The 26512-nt window shown below is 40.6% G+C and overlaps 1 protein-coding gene across 1 annotated transcript in view; it reads right to left on the bottom strand.

Annotated features, from left to right (window-relative positions):
- aff2 (AF4/FMR2 family, member 2) overlaps positions 1 to 26512 on the bottom strand; it is a 155527-nt gene that overhangs the window by 97501 nt on the left and 31514 nt on the right. Inside the window, exons 2-4 of the mRNA XM_087170998.1 lie at positions 14780 to 14900; positions 6693 to 7365; positions 5299 to 5735 (exon numbers count right to left, since the gene is read on the bottom strand). Of these exons, the coding sequence (XP_087027124.1) occupies positions 5299 to 5735; positions 6693 to 7365; positions 14780 to 14900 (1231 nt within the window). The remainder of the gene's footprint in view (positions 1 to 5298; positions 5736 to 6692; positions 7366 to 14779; positions 14901 to 26512) is intronic.

The following is a 26512-nucleotide window of genomic DNA, read 5'->3' as shown; positions in this document are numbered from 1 at the left end:
TCCTGAGGTAAACATCTAGCTCTTTGGCTGCTAAATGCTCCACTGCATGCACCAGCTAGTCGCTAACTTTGTCTGTCTGCGGCTGGAACAGGGTTTATGAAAGGAATGAGAGTGACAGCATTCAAGTTGCAGACCCTTAAAATGAGCTGAAAGACGATACGATCAGTTTGTGGTGGTAATCATCCGTGGGTTCATTTCACATTACATCTTAGTCATTTAATCCATTGTTGATATGAAAATAGAGATTGGTTGTAGTGCTGTGTAGATTGATGAGGAAGTTAGTTACATATAACCTAGAAATGACTATAACTAACGGCAGAAGGATCTTAATGGAATGACTCCACAAGCATTTGCCAGTAAATCAGAACACCTGCTGCTGATTTGCACTACCTTATAAGTCATAGGTGTTTGATATGGCAAATTAATATGCAAATTGGCACATGACATCACCTGGCACCTTCCATCGACACATATAGCTGCTTTCCCTCAAGTCTCAGCGAACCAGCCGCTAGCGTTACATATTTAACCTACCAGAACTAAACTTAGCAGCTAAAATATTCAAAGGTAGTTCAGGTGACATTCGCACCACCTGCACTTTCCTAATTGTTTCATTGTGTTCAAGATGTTTAACAGAGAGTGGTGGTTCTTTTAATGAGTTGAACCCAAACCCAGGGGAATATTCTTTTTAGAATAGGCCTTCTCCTTAAATTACTTTGGTTAATTGTGCTGTGATAATTGTAATTATTTGCAAAATTTAAACTTGAACAACATATCCCGTCACGCCATGTGCATGCTGTCATTTGCTGCATGTAGACAGTGAAATGTTTCAAGGTACATGGGAACCTGGCGTCATCCTGTTCGACTGCCCCCATATAACCTGTGCAGCTGTTAATTCCAGCTAAGTGCTTTCTGCTGTTTATAGGAAAAGAGAGCGGCTCCTACTGAAACATGACAGACCACAGTTTAGAGGTCATGAGGCAGCCATGTAGTGGAGAGAAAGTCCATCTAAAGTCAGTTGAACCAGCTTCTTAGCCTGACATCTATATTTATAAATTTATATTCCCAGGTTCCTTTTATCAGGTGAGTGTATTATATAAAGGCAGGATCTTTTCATGCAAAAAGGCGTAAATGAATGCTTTCTCTGAGAGTGGAATTGATTTGGTTGGTGTTGGCCTCACGGTGATTACTGACTGGAGGTCTTAGTCTACCCTGCTTCTTATTTACCGCTACATTAGTGGCGAAGCGCTGTATGCACCTCTACACATGCCTGATGGAAACACCACCGCAGGCCCTCAAATCAGTGTGAAATTACATCAGCTCTATACTTTGGACTACATGTATATAAAACTTGTCACAGGAGTGCTGGAAATGTCACCTGTCACCTACATATTTACCTTCTCACAGCCTCGCTCGCAGGGTCTCGCAAATATACTTGTGTATCCACTTGACTTTAGTGCTGTTTACCTGAATGGCAACGCAGAGGAAACTTAAAGCAATTGAATGTCACTAAGAGCATAGTGACAGCTTGACCTCATTTGAAGCAAGTGTTTCTGTAAAGTATCAAATATACGTGTCTTTGATGTGCCTTCTTCTGTTTTTCTTTTTTTTCCCCTTTGAGGAAAAATATGTGCCTATATTTAACGTGCCTTTTGAATATATTATGACTTTGTGATACCTTTTTTTTATTTTGTATATTACAAATTTGAGTTTTGAGAGACAATACAATACACTTTTTGTTGATGGGTTTGTTAAGAAAACACATTAAAGCTGCACCTATCAATATTTCTATATCAACAATGGATGAAACAACTCCATATCATGTGAATGGGCTCACTCGCAGTATCAAACCCACAGAGAATTTTCTGTCAACTCTGCAGTTTTCCTCAGTTCTACTGTGTTTTAGCCTCTTTCAGCTCATTGTTTTGTTCTTTACTGTTTTGATCTGCTAGATCTGCTGGAAGGCCAACACATTTGCAGGTGAACATAACTAACATAACATAACTAGGCAACTATTTGCAAAGACGTTAATTTTATTTAAAAAAAAAAAACAATATTCAGATTACAGTTGTTTTACCTGCTTGTCCCACTGTCCCCCAAGTGGCCAAAGCAGTAATTCATGCTGCTTTAAAGGTACCTGACGGCCTGTTTGTCAATCAGCTTCCAACTACAATTGAAGGGGTCCTACATGAACATACTAATTTCTCCCAAAATTTGAACTGTGTTGGTTATTTCACATTTGAGGTTTCTGTCTGTCTCTTTGCTCTTCTTGATGATATGAGTAGACGGGTGGATTGGAAAGAGATGATGTCATGTTCTTTTGTGCAGGATCTGATGGCAGTTGGTGCGTTGTTTGGTCGTTTTCAAGTTTTTGACTTGTAAACTCTTAATGAATAATAAGTGAAGCTGCTTTTATTTAACTTGTTGTTTTTGTAGTCTGTTAAAAATAAATTGAAAATAGCTTGTATTAGCTTGTAATTTTAGTTTTCACTAATGTTTTTAATCTGACTTGTGGCTTGATGCATTTGTCCCAGCAGATATCAGCACGCTGTTCGTTGCTTGTACAAATACAACACAAAAAAAATAGTAATAGCTTAACATCATAATATCTCAAACTGGATCAATCCAAAGTAACATCATATGTTGCCCCACTTTGAGCTGCTGACAACAAGTAAATGTGTGTGTGTCCAGAGGTAGATTTAAGCCTACTGTAACTGAACTGTTAGGAAAAGATCAATAGTGTTATCTCTCTCTCTCTCTCTCTCTCTCTCTCTCTCACACACACACACACACACATACGGGCATAAAGGGCTCTAATCAATAATTCTATAGTGCTAACAGAAAGCTTCCACAGCAGTTAAAAGGCTTATTGCACACAGTTTCTCACATGTGCGCACACACACACACACACACACACACACACACACACACACAAAATCACTGAACACTCGACAACTGTGAGCCAAATATTGAGTATTTCATACACATTCATGGCACCTGAACTAATCTGAAAACAGTTACAGGGAAAATCAATCACGTTGATTCACTCCACAGGAATTTCCTTTTACTGGGTTTGCGTTCACGTGACACACAAGGAATATCACTGTTACCACTCTGGGCTGCTAAACTTTCAGTTCACAGGCTCACTAATCAAAGGGTAAAATGTGGACACTTTAAGCCTCGTTTGCCGACATAAAACGAGCAGCAGGATTCTCTCAAAGTCTTTCATTTGCTGTTCGGTTCAATCCTATGATTTGCTGCTATTTGCTGTTTAAGCTGCAGAACACATCCAATAACTCATCTAACCAGAACAAATACAGCGATGATAAGGTGCTGTAATCAGTCAGTCATTGTCTTCCTCTATCCCTCTTTCCTCTCTGTGCTACCCTTACCACGTTTCCCCCTCTTCCTCTCATATCCCTCTCTCCCTCCTCACATTGCCTGCATTGAGTTTACATATTCTTTCCAATAAACTCTCAGAATATATATGAGAGGAATGAAAACTAAATGGCAAGCAGGTGATGACGGAGCATCCTTGGATATGTGGGTGAAACAAAGTGAAAGAAACCACTCATGGCCATGAATGTACTTGCTTTCCTTCTTACCCTCCATACGAAAGTGTTGAAAGTAAAGTATATTTTAATTCCCTCCCTCTCTCTGTCTCCCTTGCTTTCTCCTTTTCTGTGCCATATGCTCAAAGCTCCATCTCGGGCTCATTTGGAGTGCTACACACACGCAGACACACACTGAAACACACACACACACCAGCTCTATCAAAGCACGGGAACAGCTGGCTTGCTCGATATGGATGACTACTCGCCTGTCAACTAGTTTCACACAGCACACACACACACACACACCCACACACACATCATCAAGCCTGGTGTTTCTTGCTGTTTCGAAAAGCGAAGTAAGTGAGAGATGGAGGGAGAGAGAGAGAGAGAGAGAGAGAGCAGGTCAGAGAGTTAAATGGGTGAGTCAGACAGAGTGAGTGAGAGACTCGTGGAGGACTAAAGTTAGTAAAGTCAGATTCATTTGACATAACGATTACAGACGTCTGAATATTCACCAGGATTTCATCTCACAAGATAATAGAGTACTGCATTTGAAGAAGAGAGAGCTGCTGTTATTATTGACAGAATGTCGGAGGTCAAACCGGCCTAACATTCAGCACTCTTGGAGAATAACATTTCTAACAATGAATGGATAATGAACAAATATGTTTTTCCTTTTCTTTTCAGTTACTGAATTCCTCTGCAAATCAATACCTGTCTCTGAACTTTGTCTGTTTACTCTTTTTCTTTATCTTTTGTACCAAATTTCTTGTATGGAAATGTTCAAAAAACTATTAGAAAACTATTATGAAATAAACAGACCTGTAAAATAAAGTAGTAACAGGACTGGGATCGTTCAAAAAGCTGTGCCAATAAAATACTAAAATTATGATATTTTTGATTAAAACCTTTGTTGTTCTTCTGATCACACTCCATACAGTGATGTCATAGCACATGCTTCAATCACATGTAATTAGCAAAACCCCTGTTGTTACATCACTGATTGGGGGGTGGGGGTGGGGGGGGTAAAAGTGCAACACGCTTTCAGTTTCCACGCGCTGAGACTAACTTCTTGTGACCTAATTTAAAACGGCATTAAGCTGTAAAATTCTACCCAGCTATATTTAACCAAATCAATACATTATGTTTTCTTTACCTATATAAGCAGAAATGTTGAGATAACAAAATGTGGTTTTGGGGGGAGTTTTATTTTCAGTTTATCCCTCCATCCAACAACGTTACAGCATCTTCCAGCTATGACACAAGTTATAGTAGGGGGTCGTAGTGTAGGGGTCTACAGCTGGATGCAGCTTAACTTACATATATGAGTTTGATATTGATCTTATGTCACTCTTCGTCATCATAGGCCTATTTCCCAAATTACTGCTCTCTTCTTTTAAAGGTTTATAAATAACACAATGTTGGCTGGTTATAGTTAGAACGTTTTAAAAAGGTGTTTCTTTATTAAAGAACTGTCCCTATTCCTGTCAGACACATTTACAAAGTAAGACTCGGTCCTCTGCTGAGCTAAATGATATTTATAATTCTTTGCTTAGGATTCAATAAGTGGCTTATTATGAAAATGTAATATGATATACAATGAATTTAAATGATTCAGAATTACTTTGTATAACAACCCTCATATTATTTGGTATCCTATATGAAACCTGTTACTGATAAGATCATCAGGAACACTTATAACAATCACATATATAGAGTTACTATGTGACAGAGGTTGTTGTCTTACCTCCCCTGTGTGGCTGAGACTCAGTTTTGGCAGTTTATTCTTCACGTTCCCAGAGTTTCCTCCATAAGCCTGACTGCTGCCGTTGAATCCCTCTGTGGCCACTAGGGGCGGTTTCAGCTGGGGAGAGTCACTCGGCGCCTGGTCTTGGCCGTCCATTGGTCGAACATACGCGGTGGGCTTCTGCTGAACGGCGACTGGCTTCCCTGATAGGCTACCAGGTGGGAAGGTGGGGGTAGTTAATCCAGATGTGGGAGTGGTTAGACCGGGAGTAGGCGTCGTCAGAACCGAAGTGGAAGCCAGCGGGGAGGAGGATGTCGAGAGGTGAGAACCTGTTTCATTTTCAAACGGGGAGGATTTAAAATGTCCACCATTTTCTGTGTTAGCGGAAGACTTAAAATGGCCACCGTCCATGGTGGAAGATCGAAAATTGCCACCATCTGTGAGAGAGAAGGAAAAGGGAAAAAGCCCAAAAAGAAAAGTCAAAAATCACCAAAGCAACACCTGGTGTAGTAGAATATTGCTCTGCTCTGTGCTGTCAAAATCTAATGAAGGTTGAATGCCAAAAAAATCCCTCTCGCAGATGGATGGAGGCAGTCACAATCAAAACAAATTATGGGTTGCTGGGTGGTTTAGAAATCAACTGCAAGATGTGGTTATCATCACAAGCAGATGTTAATTTTAAGAAATCGCTCCCAAAAGGTGAGTCTGTTTTGCAAATACAAAGATTTTCCATAAAACGTGTGAAGTCCCATTTTTGGCTGACAATTTTATCAAACACAATCTGAGTTATCCCCTGCTACTCTTTAAAGAGTAGTTACACAGCTATCCACATTCCCATCCACTCTCATGTCTGCTAAATACGACCTATTAGCTTCTCCCACACTCATGTTATTTAATTCAGATCAGAATTATGAAAAACCGAGTGGGACAGAAATCTTCATGGCTACTTGATAAAAAGAACTACAGATGTGTCAACAAACAAAAACAATGGCTGCAAAGTCACAAACTCTGACACTAATACAATAGATTCAGCAGATTCATAAGGAGCTATAAACTGCTTGTTTCACTTGTTAACAAATGGCTCCAAACATGTCGAAACTAGCTGCTTCAGGCTATTTAATTAATGTTATTACAAGACGAGGAACATGGGTGACCATCTTGTAATGTGAGGGCATTCCCAGGTTGGAATAACAGGAGATGTGCACAGTACCTGCACACGTGCAGTATTAGCTTAGCTTGAAGAATAGAAGCAGGGGGAAACAGCTAGCCTGGCTATGTCAATCCAACTGACTGATGGATACTGTCGATCATCTCGACTAACTCTCAGGATTAGAGCAAATGTATTCCCCAAAATGTCAGCCTATTCCTTTCAGGCCTGTTTGTGTAAGATTTACCTGGGAGAGGAAGGGTTTTGGAGGGGTGGGAAGAGTGCCTTCTAGAAGAGGAAGAGGAGGAAGAGGAGGAGGAAGAGGAAGAAGAAGGGCTTGAATCTTCTTTTAGACCCAGTTCATCTTTCAGTGAGCTAAACAGCTCTTCGTGCCTTTGCATTTGCTGCTCGTCCAATAAAGATATTTTCCCTCTGCCACTGGCAGCTCCAGCAGCCTGCCCCTGGCCGTTCTGTCCCAACCCCAAGACGAGGCCCGGTCCTTGGGTACTCTGTCCGTGGCCTCCCCTTGACCAGTCCATGGAGCTCCGTGACTTCTTCGAAGTCTGATGTGGGATTGTCGACGTGCTTGATGACGACGTGGTCGAAGCAGGAGGCTGCATGGAGGCTGAAGATGACGATGGTGCATTTCCCATCCTCTTATCCCCACTTGCCTCTGCTCCTCCTCCTCCTCCTCCTCCACCTGCTCCCCCTCTTAAGGTGTCATTGAAAAGCTGGGACTCCATGGCGGGTCTGTCTGTCATTGAAGTGGTCGGGGTCTGTAGGTTGTTGTTCGCACTGCTGCCTTTGGGGATTCCCACCAAGTGGCTCTGGTTGGAGTGGCTGGTTAACAGGTCTTTCATCTCTTCGTAGGAGCCCAGCGTGTTCTGGACGCGACTGGCCAATGCATCACCTTTATTAGTCTGAAAAGAGAAAGGGGAGAACAAAAAGACAGGAGGGATGAAGAGAGAGAAGAGTGTTAATTAAGTCTCCCATTTTTTCATTTCTCCACACTTAATGAAAAGCCCTCTTTATTCATCCGGAGAGGAACAGTGAGAGATGGATCGGGTGACCACTGACCAGACATCAGGACGAGATGATTAATTAAACACATGCCACCCTTAAGAGGGTCCAGTCCAGGCTGGAGCAGTAAAATTAATGGTGCAGGAATCATTATTAGCCTGACCCCAGATTTTCAAGCAATCATTGCTTGGAGGACAGTGTGGGCCTTACTGATGTATGACGGTGTAGCACCTTCAGCTGCTACGTGGTAACACTGAGATGTTCCTCAGAATAGCTCAAGAGTACCTTCCGTGTCAGTCATCGTCAGCCTCTTTAATGATGAAACTATATGATTTGATCATCTGGCATTTTTGAAAGAACAAGGGCAATCAGCAGTGGTTTCAGCAGGTCTATATTTGGAACAAGATTCTTGCAAAAGAAAAAAGTGAAAGGAGGAAGAAAAAAACGAAGACCAGTACATTTTTATCCAGTTCTCTGACATTTCCTTTATACCTGCGCAACAAATTGTGGTGCAAAGTATTAATCATGAGAAAGTGTGAATTATTTAAGATCTACAGCCTATAATTTAATCGTGACATTTCATGATGAATTACAGACAAATGATGAACACTGGAAACACTGAGTAAGATCAATGTTAAATATGACCCTGTAATTTTATTTTACATAACTTTTGTGGATCGGTCAATAGATTTTCTCGGCTGTAAAGGCAAGGTGGTTGACAACTGGCACTCTGCTAATCACCCCTGTGCTAACGAGCAGTGATAGTGTCAAATACAGCACAGGAGGTTTAAAGGTTGAAACACACTGAGGAGTGAATAAGAAACTGATTTCTAATCTATCTAATTTTCATGACAGGGTGAAATTGCCTGTATTTGGAGAGGTTAATGAATTCATGAATAATGAATTTATCTTCATAGGGAGGAGGAGATTAACTAATCTCAGGTAATGTTTCTCAAAGAGTTATACGCAGTAATAATAATTTAATCCCAACACCGACTGTGGCAGTAAATTAACACCAATCATGCAGATCTACGAGAGACTGTCAGGGTCGATCGTCAAACTGCATTTATTTTGGCTTTGATCAGAAGGAGAAAACGCTCACATCTTGTACATCAAATAAATTTGTGTCAGTTAACGAACATGATCAATATATCCTTCAGAAAGCATGTGTCTGCTGGTGTTTTGTTTTTCCGATGCAAACAAACGGCTTCTGTCTATAACCAAATAATACTGTAATAACAGGCAATGATCCATGGAGAGGTCTTATTGCTGAGGAGGGAATTATAAGTGTGTGCTTGTGTGTGTGTGTGTGTGTGTGTGTGTGTGTGTGTGTGTGTCTGTTAGATACATCTAATTGAAGGCAATGTAAGTATCATTTGATGATAACTGCCTTATTGTGAGACCATTTTTTCCACAATCAAATGGGAAAGTGAAATGAAAGGTTTGGTTTCTGGTATAACTCACACAACCTTCAGGAATACTGAAGAACCACTACTGGTACCAGTACCAGTATTAATTAAGATCTGCTAATTATATCTGGATTAAATGATTATTTGTTTAGTCAATGAAACGTAAAAACATAGTGAAACAAGATTAAGCATCTTCAGTCATGCCAGCAGCTCTCAGGCCCTGTTAAGACATGGCATTAACATGAGTCTTGGGTGATCCAGTCACAAGTACAGCTCTAATTCCACTGGTGAACCACAGACTGTAAATAAAGATGGACGTAGTTTTGAAGCTCAGAGTGAGCCGCTCCGCTGTCCCCATCTTGCCAGTGTTTGAATCCCCCTAACTCCCAGCTAATCCAAAAATGGGCAAAGAGGTGGGGTGTGTGGGGAACTGAGACTTCGGTGAATGACGGTTTGTGGCAAATATACACTCACCCACCTGCCACTCAAAGTGGTCACACCCTCAATTATGCATCACTTTAAGCCTCAATAAGATTTAAATGGGTGATGGGTTGTCATGAAGGAGGAAATCATCTATAGAGACCAAAACAGTTTTTTGTACCAGGCTGTTGACATGTTTATTTGTGCTGTAGAGTTGGACATTTCAACATGAGCGTCTGTGGGGGTTGACTCACTTTGGAAGATAACCTCCACTGCAGTTTCTGTCATCTCTGTGTTTGTGTGTGCATCATTTTTCAGCACCAGAGTTTGCCGCTTGGTGTGATAACACCCAGTCACTCAGACCACATTTGGAGGTGGTCTGGGCCGCATGTGGCCATGTTCTTTTAGCAGTGTGAATGTAAAGGAGTCCTGGGCCACAATGAAGGACTGTCTACTCAGCTGACAACCTCTGCCACAGGCTAATTAATCCCACCGCAGTTTCATAGTGAACTGAAAATAATTTTACATGTCTCACAGTGTTTTCCATTCATTGATTTATTTTTTAATATTTCAAATGGCTAAAGCCTTATTTATTGGAGAGCTGTGCTCAGCACATTGATTCGCTCAGCCCCTCCTTGTCCCGCTGTCTCTCTCTCTCTCTCTCTCTCTCGCTCTCTCACAAACACATTGACAACAGACCCGTCTGTCATAGTCACACTGGCCAAAAAAAAAACCAAAGCATTTGGTCTTTAACCGAAATGATGTAGGTGTTTATTTGCATATTGAGCAAGGAAGTGAGATCCGATCACAAGTGGTCACTCGAGACGCATCTGGAGACGCGTTTTAATGCCAGTTGTGAACAGAGCCTGAGAGGCTGCACTTACAGGCACTTAGAGGCACAGCAGTGCTTTGAGCTAAATTCTAATGGCGCCATGTTAACATGATCACAGTAACAATGTTAATAAGGAGCTGTTGAGCAGGTTTACCATGTTTACCATTTTAGTTTAGCATATATTAGCATGAAAACGGCAATAAACACAAAGTACAGCTGAAGCTGGTGGGAATATCATTAGTTTCAGTTATCTGATCATAAATCAAAGGAATGGACAAATTAAAAATTTGGCCTGGTAATGGCACTGTGAGAAGAGTCAGGGGATCAGCAAAGTGATTAAGATTCCTCCTGTGTGGACCATGAATTTCTGTACAAAATGTCATGGCAATCTATCAACTAGATGAGACTTTTCAGTCTGGACCAAAGTGGTGGACAAACCGACCGAGTTAAGACCGACTGACCAACACTGCCGTCCCTAGAGCCACAGAGGCTTGTGTTTCGCTCAAATTTACGGACCAAATCCCCAGGATTATCCAGCGTCTGAGACATAACTTCTACTTTAACAACCACCAAAATCAATAACCAGATGAGACTCCTACATTTGCACCTAATGTGCTTTTGAAACTCTTACTAATAATTTCCACTGCAACCTGCACACCTCTCATCCTGGAGGAGGACGAGACGAAGCCTGAAATAACATCCATGTTTGATGAAATATGGTAGAACTTTTACTTGACTTGACTTGCACAGGACTGAGAACACAGACTGAACATCTCTGCCATGATTACAAATCACACGTTGGCCTGGGTTTAACATGACCAATCCTTATTGCTCTGTGTGCCACAAAAGCCTCAACTCAGATCTATGTGACTGGAGGCAACATTCATCTCTCCCACCATGTCTCTCCTCACTTCACTGTATCCTTCATTTTTACACTCTAATAAAGCAGGAACACCATGAAAGTACCAAAAAATGAAACAGTGCAAAGAATCAAGTCTTATTTACAAAAGATTCATACAAGAAAGGGGAGAACTGCATTCATATAATCTTAACAGATGTAATTTCTGTGTGTGTGCACACGCATACACAAACACTACACACCGTGGCAAGCCAAAGTTAGCTGTGAATAAATTAGCCCATCTCTTCTCCATCTCAGGCTCATGAATAAAAGATCTGGTGGCTGAAGAGGAACAGAAAACACATTTACAGAGAGGCAAAATGGAAAACAGAGGAGAGGGAGAGGATGAATACCTATGTGTGTGTGAGAGTGTGTGTGTGAAGGGTGTGTGTGTGTTTGTGTGTGAAGGGTGTGTGTGTGTGTCTGTGAATAGATCATCCCAAATAGCTGCTAACAGCATAACGCTCTTTAACAGGATTAGAAGAGGGATTAGCTAATAGCTGACAGAGAAAATGAACACTGTGGAGAGGGAGACAGAAAGACAGACAGAGTGACGGACATATGATTGATGTATACAGGTACAGAGAGGGAAAGACAGAAACTGATGGAAGAAAAAAAAATGAAAATAAAAATAAAGAAGAGAAAGAGAAACCGGGAACGATAAAAGTTCCATAAATCCTGTGTGATAATGAAAAGGGGCTGATATAAATCTGTAAAGGAGCAGTTCTGGAAGTTCAGTCAGCAGGTTGACACAGAGAAAGTGCAGTGAGGGTGTTTACGGTAAATCCACTGAATTGTATGGAGAAAAGAAACACCTTCAGAAGAAAAGAAAAAATGAAATTGTTAGTGTGGCAAATAAATGAGCAGAAGAAAGTGGCAAGGTGTGCCAAAGCCATATGTCAGGTTTAGCAGCAGCACGAGATAAACTGTGGAAGTCTATGGAGGAAAAAGATTAGTTGAAAAGAGCTGGAAAATAAAACAAGTAAACATGTCATCCTCTGTGAATGATGCAGTCACTCCCCCTTGGCCAGTCACTTATAAAAATGTATCATCGCTCCAAGTTTTATCTGGATCATTTTTACCTTCAATTATCGTTCCCCTGTTAATGATTGTAATCAATGAGAGCAGGATACGTCAGTCTGGTCAAAGGAAGGCATGATGGGAATGAATCAGCCCAGTAACCATAGGAGATGCATCCATTTTGGACAATCGTGCACCTGAGACCTCGACTGAAATTATCTTTCAGTATAAATTCACTAATGTTGAAAGATGGCATTGAATGCATTATCAGATTCTTGGGCTTGTTAGTTAATCTTTGATCTGATGCATTGAGCAGCAGACGTATTTTGTTACAGTAGAAAATAAAAACAATTTAAATCTAACAAAAACCATAAGTGGAGACTGTTTCACTTCCAAAACTAAGGAGATATGAGCTTTGTTCACACTCGTAACCTGTGATCCTGATGAAGCACACTGGAAAAATGTTATTCGCGCCTCCAGTACTTGCAAAAATGCAACAAAAAAAAAAAGATTAGGCCCAATTTTCTTATTTGGATCTAATCACTGTAAATGTCTAACTTAAAACAGACACCGCATTGCATCCTTCTCTCTAGCTTCATTAAAATAGCAGCAGTGATCACCCTGAACACAGCCCCGCCCACAGTCATCCTCGCTCTCTCCTCACACACACATCTTGACCTCACCTCAGCACCATTAATTAGTCGGAAACAATTAGTTGGAGTATGGAGGCACCTAGGATTTATCAGAACAACCTCTCACCCCCCACCCCCCTCCCCAAACCTCAAGCAGCATCTTAGCGAGAAGCCCTCATGTCCTCTGCGTTCAGACACAGCAGCAGTTAAACACATTCTGTCAAGATTCAAAGGCGGTCCGTCCCAAGGTCGATACACTTGGCGGCATAACCAAGTGTTGAAGTGCCTGGCGGTAGCAAATGAGAGTTAACAAACCAAAATCAATTTTATACACATGGGGCAGGAGAGTGGCCATGGACTTCATGCATGACTAGTTCACTTTCAGCTAAAGAAGAAGCAAAGTGATGGCATCTCCGCTACTTCAGAACAGAACAGACCAGGACCCTATGCTTGAGGATATTACACTACTGGTCTCACAGGGAGAGCGAGAGGAGAAAAAAAAGATTACAATAAACTATAATGATCCAAAAGCCACCATTAGCAGTATCAGCCACAAAAACAGGATTTAAGTGAATTACACAACAAAACTACTGCCTCGGAGCTGTATTACATCCGTGTCTGTCCAGGCTCATATAATATACAGCACATAGTAAAGAGTGAAGATCTATACAATCACCATAGCGCAAAGGTGGGCAGCCAAGAGTAGTGTCACCGATTCAGAATCTTACCAAGAAGACGTAATCCTAACCACGGCGGCCTGGGTTCAAGACCAACCCGTGGCCCTTTGTGCCATATCACCCTCTGTCTCTCTCTCTCTCTCTCTCTCTCTCGCTCTCTCTCTCCCTCTCTCCCTGACTTTTCTGTCTCTCTCTCTCTCACTCTCGCTATCAGAATTAAGGCAAAAAATAACTTGATGAACGTGATGAACCTGGCTGGGACGCACTCTTTATTCAGTGCTTTTAACTTCAAAAGTCACAATTTGGCATTGAACGAGTCCCAGCAAGGTTCTTTATAGTGTCCCCGTTAAACACTTGTGTTGTGTTGTGACTGGATTTGTAGCGCGTTTGTTTAATGACACGTGTTGTGATTTTTTTGCAGCGCATGTATTGTCAAGTTGATTGTGTGTCTTTGCATGTGCAAGTAGCAGTGGGTTGAGCTGCCAGGGCCACCGTATTGACCTTTGATCTGGCAACCAAATTCTAATCCGTTCATTCTTGAGTCCAAGTGAACACACGTGCCAAACTTGAAGAAATTCCCTGAAGGTGTTCCTGAGATCTCGCGTTTAAGAGAACGGGACGGACGGACAGCCTGAAAACATAATGCCTCTGGCCACAGCTGGAGGCATAAAAATGTTTGTTGCTAAGCAATAACAATTCCTTTCAACTGATTGCTTGCATGGGGCAAAATTGTTTCACATGAGCCTTAATCACAAAGTATGGCTGTATCAGAGGAGAGTGGCCCATCCTCACTGATTAAGATGTCATAAATTCACTCCATTTACCCAAATGAAATTCTGGTGTCAGGTATGTCCACTTCTTCTCTCCTCCTGCAGAGATCAGTCAAAACTTAACAGCGAAATATAAAGCTGTCTCCTAAACAGCAGTGAGAGAGCACTCTGTGTAGAGAAAGCAGCACTCGGTGTAAAGAAGTGTGTAAAAAGTGTGTGGCTGTCCACTTATTCACTCACCCACTATATAGTGTTTGCCACATTGAAGACTCACTAGGGGATAAGTGCAGACAGAAGTTGATCAATTTTGGACACTTCTTAGGATCTTTAATTGCTACATAAGTATGCGCCGGATATTCATAACTATTATCTCCGAGCATCTGCATCACATATGAGGCAAAATACATTAAAATACATGCTATCTTACAAGACAATGCATTCTTTACACATCTTTCATGTATGTTTTAATTTGTGTCTACAGAGTAATCTGTACTGTTCTGTCAGATTGTGTTGTTTTCAAAAATGATGATCCCGACAGGCATTTTGATAATAATTTTTTGGCAGTTAGGGCTACTATTATCAGAACTACTATTAAATAACTGTTCAGACCCAGTTCTGATCAGATTATTAACTATCCAGTATTCAATTGCTCTTACTTTGTAAGGTTCTCCAAACAGGTTGAATCCAGTTGAGAACAGGTCTTCATCCTGCTGGACCTCCTGGTTCCTCCTCTCCCACTCTCTCCTCTTCAGGGCGCTGCGCTCCGACTCCAGATGACTGGAAACACAAAGAAAAATTCTTGTTAGCATCCCCCACTGAGGCCAACACTTAGCCTGCCACCAAAGAAACCCACTGGTTTTTAATGAGCTAACAAGTCATTTTTGGGGCTGCAAAGGCGATGGGCTGAGATTCTTCTCCTGCAGTGTGATTAGACTAGCCGGGTAGCTTGTAAAGGAAAATAGCAGGGTAAATAATGTCATTGCACTGTCTGAAAGTGACTCAAATTGCACATAAACAAGGAGGAAAGAGGAAAGATTAGAAAAACTGAATGCTGGTATAAGTTTCACGGTGACAGCAAGAAAATATGGTTCTGTAAAACAATTTAATTTCTGAGGGATAAGTAATAAAGGTAAAAATGTCAAACTTGTTTAATGAAGCTGTATAGTTTGTTTGAGATTACTAACAATGTTTAAACATAGGCTACTCATCAAACTCTCTGGATAAGATACAGTTTCCATTTTAGTCACTATTTACCTCACTTCCAACACAAGCTGCCATCTTCCACTGAAACTCATTTCCTGTTAATCCTGTCCTTATTAAACCTAAATAGCTAGATGTTTGTACTGACAGTTTCAAAGAATATAAGGAAAGTTTTCTGCCTCTTCGAATCAGTTATGCAGTGGGTTTAAATTGTTATTTTTACCCAACGAATACTTTACTTTAAATACATTCGAATAGCCTTAAATTTACTTTGGAAAAGGCCGGTGGATCTTCAGACTCCTATAAAATGTTCATCACATACTTCTACTGACCCTTTCCTACATGCATGCCATCAGAACGTCATATAGTGCCCATAGCTTTGTTATTGCTTTATCTCTATCTGCAGGAAACTGTTCAAAAAGAAACCAGTTTTTTTGCAATGAACTAATTCAGCTGATGTCAATGTGATACATATGGAGGCAATTAGCTAAGCTTAGCATATAGACAGGAAGAAACAACCAGCCTGGTTCTCACCAAAGTTAAAAGTATGTCCTTCCAATACCTCTGCAGCTGTCTTATTAACACACTGTATCTCATTTCCGTAAACTTACAGCAACATGAACACGACAACTTGTGGTTTTAAGGTGAGTTACAGTGTGAGGTGTAGCTAGCATGTTCCTTGACAAACAACCATTTATCTTTGTACACCAAGAAATAGTTAGTTACTGCACGTTACTCACCCTAAAACCACAAACTGTTCAGGTATGGATTAAAGTAATGGGACACAACTTCCTAATTAGTGAACTTTAGCCATTAGCTGGCTAGGCTAGCTGTTTCCCATTGTTCCTGTCTTTATGCTAAGATAAGCTAATAGCCTCCCAGTGCCATCTCCATACTTAATATTTTACAACAATTACAGCGGTTTAAGAACAGGGGTTTCTTGAAATAGTATTATGCTATATTTGTGACAGGCATTTGGAACAACAAAATTAAAAACAGTGAAAAAGGAAATGAAATGAATCGAATAAAGAATGATCATCTTTATATAACTAGGCCTACAGTTTATGTAGGGAACCAACAGGCAAAAAAAAGTCAACCAAAGCACTGTTACAACTACAATATTAGCCAGAGCTCATAAAGGCTTATCTTTTACAACTGTGTCTATTTTGTGATATAACATATGCCATTAGCCGGCTACTTTCATTCATGAGTGCATTCATTTCTAACATAGGTGAGCCCACTGGGAATTGAACTCCTCATCCGGGCAGTGCTCATGACACGCTGTACCCACTGAAGGCCAGATGCATTTATGTCCTATCATGCTGTCAATGGATGGTTCCAGAGAAAATTTGCTTTTAATCTTCGAACATTCCTACACCCCTGTTATGAACTATGCTGTCTTGATAGCCAGAATTATTGCTTGTGGATTTGGAGTCAGGACTGTTTCTTGTGGCATTTAAAATATGAGACAGCTGACAGTAAACAATGATAGGAATGGCTGAAAGCTGTGGTCTGCGGGGAAGAGAGAGGGTGGTGGACCCCAGGTTTTTGGAACGCTTCCCTTACATAACCATGTATTTTTAGCAAAAAACATTTTTACTGGACAGTTACCGATTCACCCTGCTCTCCTAAACTTCTTCAGTCACCAGCCTCCACTGAGAAATCTACAAACTAGCAGGCAAACTCAAATGTAAGAAGTACAAAGTAATGTGTGTGCATAGTGTATGTGTGAGTGTGTGTGTGTGTGTGTGTGTGTGAATTCTAGTTATGCATGAGGCTGTGGCCTGCTGACCCAGGGAAGGGCATCGTGTTTTACCACATCCACTGCCGAGAGATGAGACAGGCCGGGTAATTAGCGATCAACACAATTAAAAGAGACTCTCTTTTTCTCTACCAGACCTCGTTTCCAACATTTAATCTATCAGCAAGATGTGAGTGGGAGGGAGAGAGAGTGGAGAGGCAACGAGAGAAAAGAGAGAAAAAAAAAAAAATCACACAGACCCAGGGGAGGAAAAAAAGACACAGTTTCAGGGCAACAGACAGTTTCTTAAAAAGGAAAAAAAATAACAGAATGATGAAAGACAGAGAGGAGGGATGGGGAGAGGAAGGTAGAATAGAAAGAAAGGAGGAGCACAAAACAAGAGAGCAGTGGGAATACCAGACAAAATGACTGACAGGTTGGGTGTTTGTGTGTGTGTGTGCATGTGCGTGTGTGTGTGTGTGTGTTAGAGCAGTATACATAGATGTGATCATTGCATGTGCTGGGACCGCTGGTTGACATGTGCATTGCCTGTCAGTACAGAAAGATAACTGACAGAGCTGTCACTACGAAACACACATACACTCGTATACAGAACACACGCACACGCACACGCACACACACACACACACACACACAGAGCGCTGCAGTCCCATGGCAGAGATCACTGTCTCTGTCTCCGTCTGTCACACGATAGACGTTCACATGAAGGGAATCAGGTCAGACGAGGTAATTAACACATCCAGGATTTATTTCCCCGCTTGTGGCGGGAACAGAGAGCAACACTGTCTGTCACACACAGGTTAGACTGCCTCTAGATCCTTTTACACCTCACTGAACTCTGTTTTTTTTTTACAGGTTTTGGAACCATAGTGCTGTGGTCAGCCAGGTCAGTGAGAAACTTTACAGCTACCTGCTTCGACAGGGTGAAACAGAATGGGTGCACTAAAAGTCACTTTGTCCAATCAAGTACAGAAGTGGTTGGTAGCTAGGCTTCGATCCAGATGTAATGGAAATTTTAGCTTAATTTTCAGGAAATCATCAAAAGAAAACACGTTTATCTAAATTGGTTCACTGACTTAAGCAGTAGGTGGAACTGATTCTCCGGTGAGGTGCCATTAAACCACTGCAGAAGAAGAGGGCTCAACGAGATGACCTAAGTAAAGGGGCACCAGTCTATCGTCAGATGGTGAAAAACAAAAATGTAGAAAACACGATCGAAATATGACATTTATGTTTGTTTCATGTTAAATCGTTCCTCGCGGATCTGCCTTTAAATAACATGCATAAAGGATTTCATGATCAATATGCTAGTTTTTTTTTTTTTTTTATTTGAATTTCTTTGTAAATTTCTGGATTTCCACAAAACAGGTAGATGGCAATGCACCTAATACCAAAGCTGACTTATATTCATTATAATTTAATTTAAAAGAGATATTTGTAAGTTTTGCTATTGCTACATAGCCAACGTTAGCATTAACAGCAGTTTGTCTGCACTGCTGATAATAGTAAAACACTCACTTTTCAAAATAAGAAGAAAGAAAGAAAGAAAAAAAGAAAGAAAGATGGACAGACGGATGGATTGGTGGGGATTAATAGCAGTGGTGATATCAGCAGTGGGCATACTGTCGATGTTGATATTTTCTGTGAATGAAAATGTAGCGATGGCAGCTTTCTTTCCTACCACTCTGCTTTCCTTCTGTGTGGATGTTAGTGTGTGAGTGTGTGTGTGTGTGTGTGTGTGTCCTGAAGTAATGCTGATAGCCAGAGTAAGCTCTGGGAATTTAATCTCAGCAGAGCTATGCTGTGCTCCCCTGATAACTAAACACACACACAGACACACACACCAATGTCTCTAACACAGCCTCATCATCCTCTCATTCACTTTCACTGCAAAGTGTTTCAGCATTGCTCTCCACTCCTCAACAACTGCTGCTGGGGTTGCCCTTTAGCAAGGCACTGAACCTGCAGCTCAGCAGGATCTGGCCTCAGCAGCTGCCCAGTGGAAATACAGCTTCCTTCCCCTGATGGATGAAGGTTAGTCACAGGGTTTACTATGGGGGAAAATGAACGATTACAGCTGCAAGTGGCAACAGGATATTTTAAATAAAAAGTGTAACTGACAGGTTTTGCTTTAGACCACAGTTTATATATTGTAATGGTGAAATGTGTATGGAACTGAGCTAAAATGGTGGTATTTGGGTTTCTTCATTTAATTTATTCATGTTGTGTCATGTAGAACAGTTACATTTAATGCCAGTAAAAACTGAAAGATGTTTCCAGCACACCGCACGCCTGCAGCCAGATGTTGAATCTGGTCAGTGGATTGAGTTGAACATGTTGAAGTTTCTGTGTTCTGTCGTCAGTGGGAAGAAAGGCTCCAGCCTGCATATGTCATCAAGAGAGTTTCTGGAGCTGCTTCATTGAAAATCTACTGGAGCCTGACTTTGTGGACTCATGCTGCATTTGTGTCTTATGGGAATTACTGTCAGAACAGTTCAAGGCAACCGCTTGGAAATATATTTTAACTCATCTGAAGCCATCAAGGCATTTTAAGCAAAGCCCTCTGTACGTTTTAGTCATTTGCAATCAGCTTTTCCACATTTGATATACACGGTACTGTGGCATTTCACAGTCATAGTTTAGATCATGTTCTTCCTCATAAGATGAAAAGCATTTTGTTTTTACTGTAGTGAATATGTCACTCATACTGTAATTTCATATTCAAAATATTGTGTGGTAAATATCAGGTTTTACTAAAAAGGCACCTTTAGTAGATTCAGTGGACAGTGATTGGCTGACAGCGTGCAGCAGCTCCACTAATTCACATGAGGTGAACATAACTGGACACTTAATAAACTGTCTAAGCAGACCTTTTTCACAGCAGACATTTGAACTCGTCATATAGGAAAAGCACATGTCACTTATAATATTAATACAGGTTCTGCTCCATTCAAGTCTCCCAGCAACTCGTGAACCAGCATGAAAAATATTGGGACCCTGAAACTGCAGCAGCAGAATCCAAACCCCATCATCTATCATTAAGAGTTAAAGTATATTCAAACCAACTATGAAATTTCACACAAAATCGAACAGGTACAGAAGTTAAATCATCTTGTGTCTTCTGCTTCTAGTTTATTTCAGTGGTTTGTTTTTATTTGCAGATGCAAACCACATAAAACCAGATGATAGAAACCAGGTGTCACAGAAGAGGTCCAGAAGCCAAAGGCTTATACAATAGACATCACCTCAACTTAAGAAAAAGATTGAAAACAACATCAAACTAATGAATAAAACATGATTTAGCACATCAAAGTCAGAATAGAATTGCGCTGTTTCCTCTTAAATTTAGGTGTTGACAACTGAGAGTCTTACCAGTGAAATCAGTGTTTGCTCACATGCATTATGAGGCTGAGGTCAAAGCAACGCACCTATCTAAACCACATCTTCTTTTATGGATTATCTTAGATATTACCACTGTGACATGAAAAGAAAAGTTAACCAGGAAAGGTTATTTTCACTCATGTACAAGAAAAACGTTGTGGCTCCGGAAAAATAATAAAAAAAAATAAATGCTGTGTCATTCATGCGTCACGATCATTGGCTCATTCACAGCCAAGTGGCTACCAGCTGAACAGCACCTTCCAATCATATTTGTTTACAGGCAGCCATTATATTTAACAATTATCATTTCTCTGCTGATTTCCCCATGCCAGCGCCATTTGCTGCAAATCCCTCCCCAACCGCCTGCTTCCATGCTATGATTTAGGTATTTAACTGATTTAATGTGCGTGTATGTGTTTATTAAGGGGGATTAGCGCTCTCAGCAGACATCCTGTACTTTAAAACCATTTGCTACATGCGGCCAATTTATTGACACCAAATGACCCTCAAATCTCAAACACACTCAGCATCCTTCTTCACTTGGGTAAACCCAGTACAACCAGCAAAAATTGGTTTTTGAAACTAAAATAACTTTGCATTTCGCCCAATAAGGTCTCCAGTAAACATCTGGGGTCTTGTGTTTAAATAAAGCACAAACTGAGCTCCTTCAAGCGGTGGAGTTTTTGTTCCAGAAAGTGTGCAACCCCTGGGTTAACCCTAAACCCCGTCAGTGAACACACAATGCTCTGCGCATGTTCGCAACACTCTCAAACATGACGGTAAAACTAATGAGAGATCCCGTTTTATTTCACTTCAAAGTTTAACAAATGCTTTTATTAGTGACACCTCCACCAGTAATGGAGTCATTCTGACAATTTGCTGTAAAATAAATAATTTTATTAATCTATTGCTTCTAGAGAAGAAACACTGCTGATTATTGTACCTTTAGCTGAAGTGGTGTTATAAAAAGGCCCTCATATTTTCAATCTCTGTATTTAACCTGCATTTAACCAGGCAGCTCAATTAGGAATAAACCCTTGAATTCGCTTGCAGTGCGTGTGTGTGCGTGTGTGTGTGGGAGAGAGCGAGGGGATGAGGGGGTAGAACGAGTGTTTTGGAATGACAGGGAGAAGTGAGGGGGATAATGAGAGGAGGAGGAAGAGGAGGAGAGGGGGAAGGAGAGAGGAATAGCTGTCAGGCAGCAGACAAAAGCTTTGTTTGAAGTGTCAGTTCAACGACGCATTTTGTGTGCGTGTGTGTATGTGTGTGTGTGTTTTCTGGTGTGTGTGTTCATTCAGACAGCATTAGACATCAGAGAAATATCAGCAGGCATTCCTGGATAGGCAGAGGAGAACAAGAAGATCCAGAATGCCATCAATATGAAAATATACAGCTTTTAGGTTTCTGTATGTGGATGGATGGTAAGAAGGGGGATATCAGAGATCACTTCTTTGTATCTTTGTGTGTGTTTGACATGAGAGCAGGTATTATAATGAGACACAGCCTTCAAACACATTGTTACCTTCCGGCTTTGTTTTCATGCACATCACACAAACCTGTGTGTTTGACACTGATGGATGGATAAATAGACTGAGAGCGAGGACAGAGCAGGAATAAGATAGGACTCTGCTGCTTTGTGGTTTTACGTGTGTGTCACTTCAGAGGCGAGACAACAAAGCCGTATAGAAATCATACAGTATGTGACGGAGTTCTCTCATTTACATATGTACATATTTTTTTTTTTTTTTAGTGTTTATTTCTTGTCGTGTCTTGGAAGCAGTGATCTCAAATCCACTCAAAACAAAAACCATCAGAGGTTAAAAGTCAGAGTTACGCAAGTAAAACAGTGTACAGGTCTTAAAGGATCATACATACATAATACAAATCCATATACTTTACAACACGACCAACCGGTTTGGGTAAACAGTATTATTGGGTTTTAGATTTTTGGATGTATTTTCTGCCCCGTTTCCAAACAGACATTGATTTACGTTCATTCCCCTGAAGTATGAAAATCAATTAGTGGACTCTGAAGTCATGAAGTCAATGCAAAGATACAGATGGATGTGAGTTCAAGTTACATACTGCGTTAGAACCTTCAGCGGTTTCATTTCCATGAATAAGGTGAGGCAAAAATTCACTTTACCGTCTCTGTGTGACCACACCGTCACAGTGAACATCAGGTCTGCATTAAAAACACAGTGGTACCAGGTCATTGTGTCCACGTCTGAAACCAGACGAGGACACAATGAAGTAAAAAAAAAAAAACAAAACATTAATTTAAATCAATCAAGCAAATAACTAATTATACTGAAACTGGTTATTGTATCCAACAATAATGGTAGTATAACAAAGAAGTGCTTTGTATTGGAACCCTACTTAAAATCACTTTCCTTCATCGATATCTGATCGATCGTTCTGATAGATCATGTTGATAATACAGTGTGGATTGTTTTTGACAGACTGTCTACGACCATATTTACTGTGAATTAATAGATGTGATAGATAGACTGTGTGAGATTTTTTTTAACCCAGACAACCATTCATGAGTTCTTTCTGCAGGTATTTATTTCAGACTTCATCCTGCCACAACAACATCCACCAGCAATAAGGCAGAGCAGCTTGCAGCCGTGTCCAGATCCAGCGGCTGCAACTTTCAGAGAACGCGGTCTAAGAACACCATGAAGGCCGAACCGAAATGAGCCGGTCTGTCCTGTAGAGGATTTCCGGATTTTTTTTTTTTTTTTTTTTACAAAACCTTGAGATTTTAAGACCCTTGTTTTTCTTTGTTTCTTGTTTTTTTTTTACATTTGTACCGTTAGCTGTTCAACTGAGCTGAAACCCACTACTAACATTTAAAAGTGTAACCCTCAGGCTCTCTGTCGGCGTTGCTTGTTGCCATATTATTTTCATTACCGGTGTGCAATTAATCTTGGGATAGGGCTGGGCCACAGAGGATCAACCCGTCGGATCCTTCGTTGCTCTGGAAAAAAAGGGGGCGCATTTCTCAGTTGCATTGAAGCAGCCTTTGAAACGAGACAGCCTAGTTTCACGACTGTGACACAGTCAGTCTACAAATGCAGCCTCTCCAAGGATGAAACCCCTGAATTGGGACACAGCGCGTATGTAGCCTGAGAGGCAAGACCCAGGGTAAAAGAAGTCCACAGCGCTCTCGCTGCACTACTCACCACTGCTCCATCGCTTTGAGTGCTCTCTAATAATTAAAGGGAACTCTGATGACTCTATGGACATTTCTATCAACTCAGACTTTATTATGGTGGCTGAACAGAGGTCAAAGGTCAGAGAGACTTTAGTAAGACTACCTGAAACTATAAAGGTTAGCGGGGACAAAATCCATTAACTAGAAGATGTTGTGATTTCAGAGCTGTTCTTTAAAATCAGTGCATCAGGTATCACTTACATCTGATTGGGTCTGAAGTGTCATAGTTACAGGACGTCACCCTTTCTTCAGCGCCTTTGCAACATGGGCGACAGGAGAATACCAATAACTTTACACAATATCAAAAAGTGTGTGTGTGAGAGTGTGTATCAAATATGTGTCTCTATTGTTGCAGGTACTCTAACATAATGGCTTTTGGAGCCCAGTGAAACAAAGGATTAAAGAGAGGGAGAGAGAGAGGGCGACAGACAGAGAGTGAGATGTTGAAGAGTGGGTGATACAATGAAAACAGGCCACTTAGGCACATTTCCGAGTGCAAACACTTTGGAGTAGAATCATTGTCAGAGCAAACACAGACTCTAGTGACTCTAGAGGCCGTTCTCACGCCATCTCATCTCGCTCCGGCCGTCACGTCCCAGAATTCATTCTGAATTTCTGAAATGGCCTCTCACTGCTCTTTGTACAATGATCACATTTTTGATAACAATGCCTCTTAACAACTTGAATTATTTGGCTTTAATATATCCCAGGTGTGTATGACAGGTGTGTTTTTACACTGTTCAAAGGGAAAATTATCATTTTTAAAACTTTGATTTAGAGTCTTTTCATCTTGATCCCATTGCTTGTGTCGCTGATGGTGATCTGTTCTTCTTTCAGAATACAAGGAGAACAATGTCAGAGATGTGAGATAATTCACAGCTAAGGTGTGAAGATTCATACTGTCTTCATTAATAATGGAACATGTACTTCCTTTTATTAATTAGGTGCTGCTGAATAATGCCCAGATGAAAGGCAGGAAAGGATATTCACAAGTATTATATATATATTTGACCATATATTTCTCTATAAAAGCCCTAGTCAGAGTGTGAATTATACCTCGCTATGCAATTGCCCTGGTTAACTTATTCTCCAGGGCCATGAAAGAACCCAGTACAATGCAGACGTGTTACAGTCCTTACCGTATCTTGCTTGTTTAACTAAAACTGTCAAATAAATGTAGCTGAGTAGAAAGTAGAAAGCAGTAGTTTTTTTATTGTTCAATTACCCAACCAGGTAAAACTGAATTCCTGTGTGAAAACAAAGGGTGTGTCTATTATAGAAGTTAATATCAAAAAGGTAAAAGACTAACTAAACCACCACAGCCACTAAAAGACTATTAGCATGAAATAATAAACTCTATATATTGATGTTATGTATGTATGCCTTATGTCTACAACAACTAATCCTCACTGCTCATGACTGAGCACCAGTGTTCGCTAAAATGGGTTTGAACCTTATGTTCAACTTTTAAAAAAGACCCTCTCAAGGATGAATATTTTTCAGTGAACCGCCCCTTTCACTTTTCATTGTCTGCAACCTTGTGCACAATACAAACAAACCAGGGACGCTGTAGTTGAGTTATGCAGCTAAGTTTAAACATTGATAATCCCATATTATGATAATAAAATTAATTTGAATTAGATCACACAACGCTGTCACTTTATAGGACATCAGACATTGCAATTAACTCAACAAGTGAAGGCTAACGGAACATGTAATGAGAAAATAAAATACAATACTAAAATAATTTACTGGCCAGCAAAAATATAACTACCCTACCTTAAACAAAGACTAAAGAAAGGCCAATCCTGCCCAATCACTTTCATACAGTCCCTAAACATTCACTGTTTCCTGCGTCTCGTTGTTGAGATTTGTTGCTTGTCTAATCATTAGACTGTAAATTCGATATCTTTGGGTTCATATGCTGCTATTTTGTAAATCTTTGTAAATATAGAATTATATTATTATCTATTGTTTATCTTTCTAAGTATTTGTTACTGTCATTTTGCAGTTTTTCCTTCTTGTACTGTCCACTTTGTGTGGGACTAATAAAGGACTATCTTAACTTATTTTATCTTTTACTGTGGTCATCAATTTTTAATCATTACCAATATTTTGAGAGATATTTGTTGTAAATACGGTTTACTGCTGTGTTTGGATACATGATCCGCGTGCAGAATCCTCAGATTTAAAGATCAAAAACATTTATTTCACTTACTGATCTCACTGAATTACCAATAGTTATCAGTAAATTAGCATCGCTGCTAACATATTCTGTGAACTCCTTCTCTCCTGCCTTCACCCTGATTTCCTCACAGGCTGTCAGTGAACTCTGATTACACCCAGCAGAGCTAATGTTTTGACGCTACAGTAGGCTGCTTCCCATCATCAGATTTCAAGATTTCTTTCCGCTCTGCCTTTGATGTGTAACTCCCCAGTCTGCCTGAAGGGTGTTTTTGTGTGGCAGCAGGCCCAGTGACTTCCCAACTGCACCAAAAGAAAAAAAAAGAAAGAAAAAAAAAAAAGGCATGACGTTTGTCACTGGGGGAAATGAGTTTGCGGTGGCAACAATGACACTGTATTCCCAACATTAAAATATGTCATGGCAATTATTTCACAGGAATGTGTTTGTGCTAAGTGGCTACAGGTCAATTCTGCAGCTGACAACACAACAAAAGATGCAAGATCATAGAGCATGCTGTGAAGACAAAACTGATTATTCCCTGATTAGTCAGATCAGTGATATGGGGCTTTCCTTATGTCCTGACTTTCACCTGATAATGAGGGGTTAATAATTTAACACACACTCAAAAAGCAAACCCCCCC

Source organism: Seriola lalandi, unplaced genomic scaffold (assembly GCF_002814215.2).
Source record: "Seriola lalandi dorsalis isolate HSWRI2012SDOR001 ecotype SW California unplaced genomic scaffold, Sedor1 jcf7180002054971, whole genome shotgun sequence".
Lineage (NCBI taxonomy): Eukaryota > Metazoa > Chordata > Actinopteri > Carangiformes > Carangidae > Seriola > Seriola lalandi.
The sequence above is the reverse complement of the archived record's forward strand: the minus strand, read 5'-3'. Positions and strand labels throughout refer to the sequence as shown.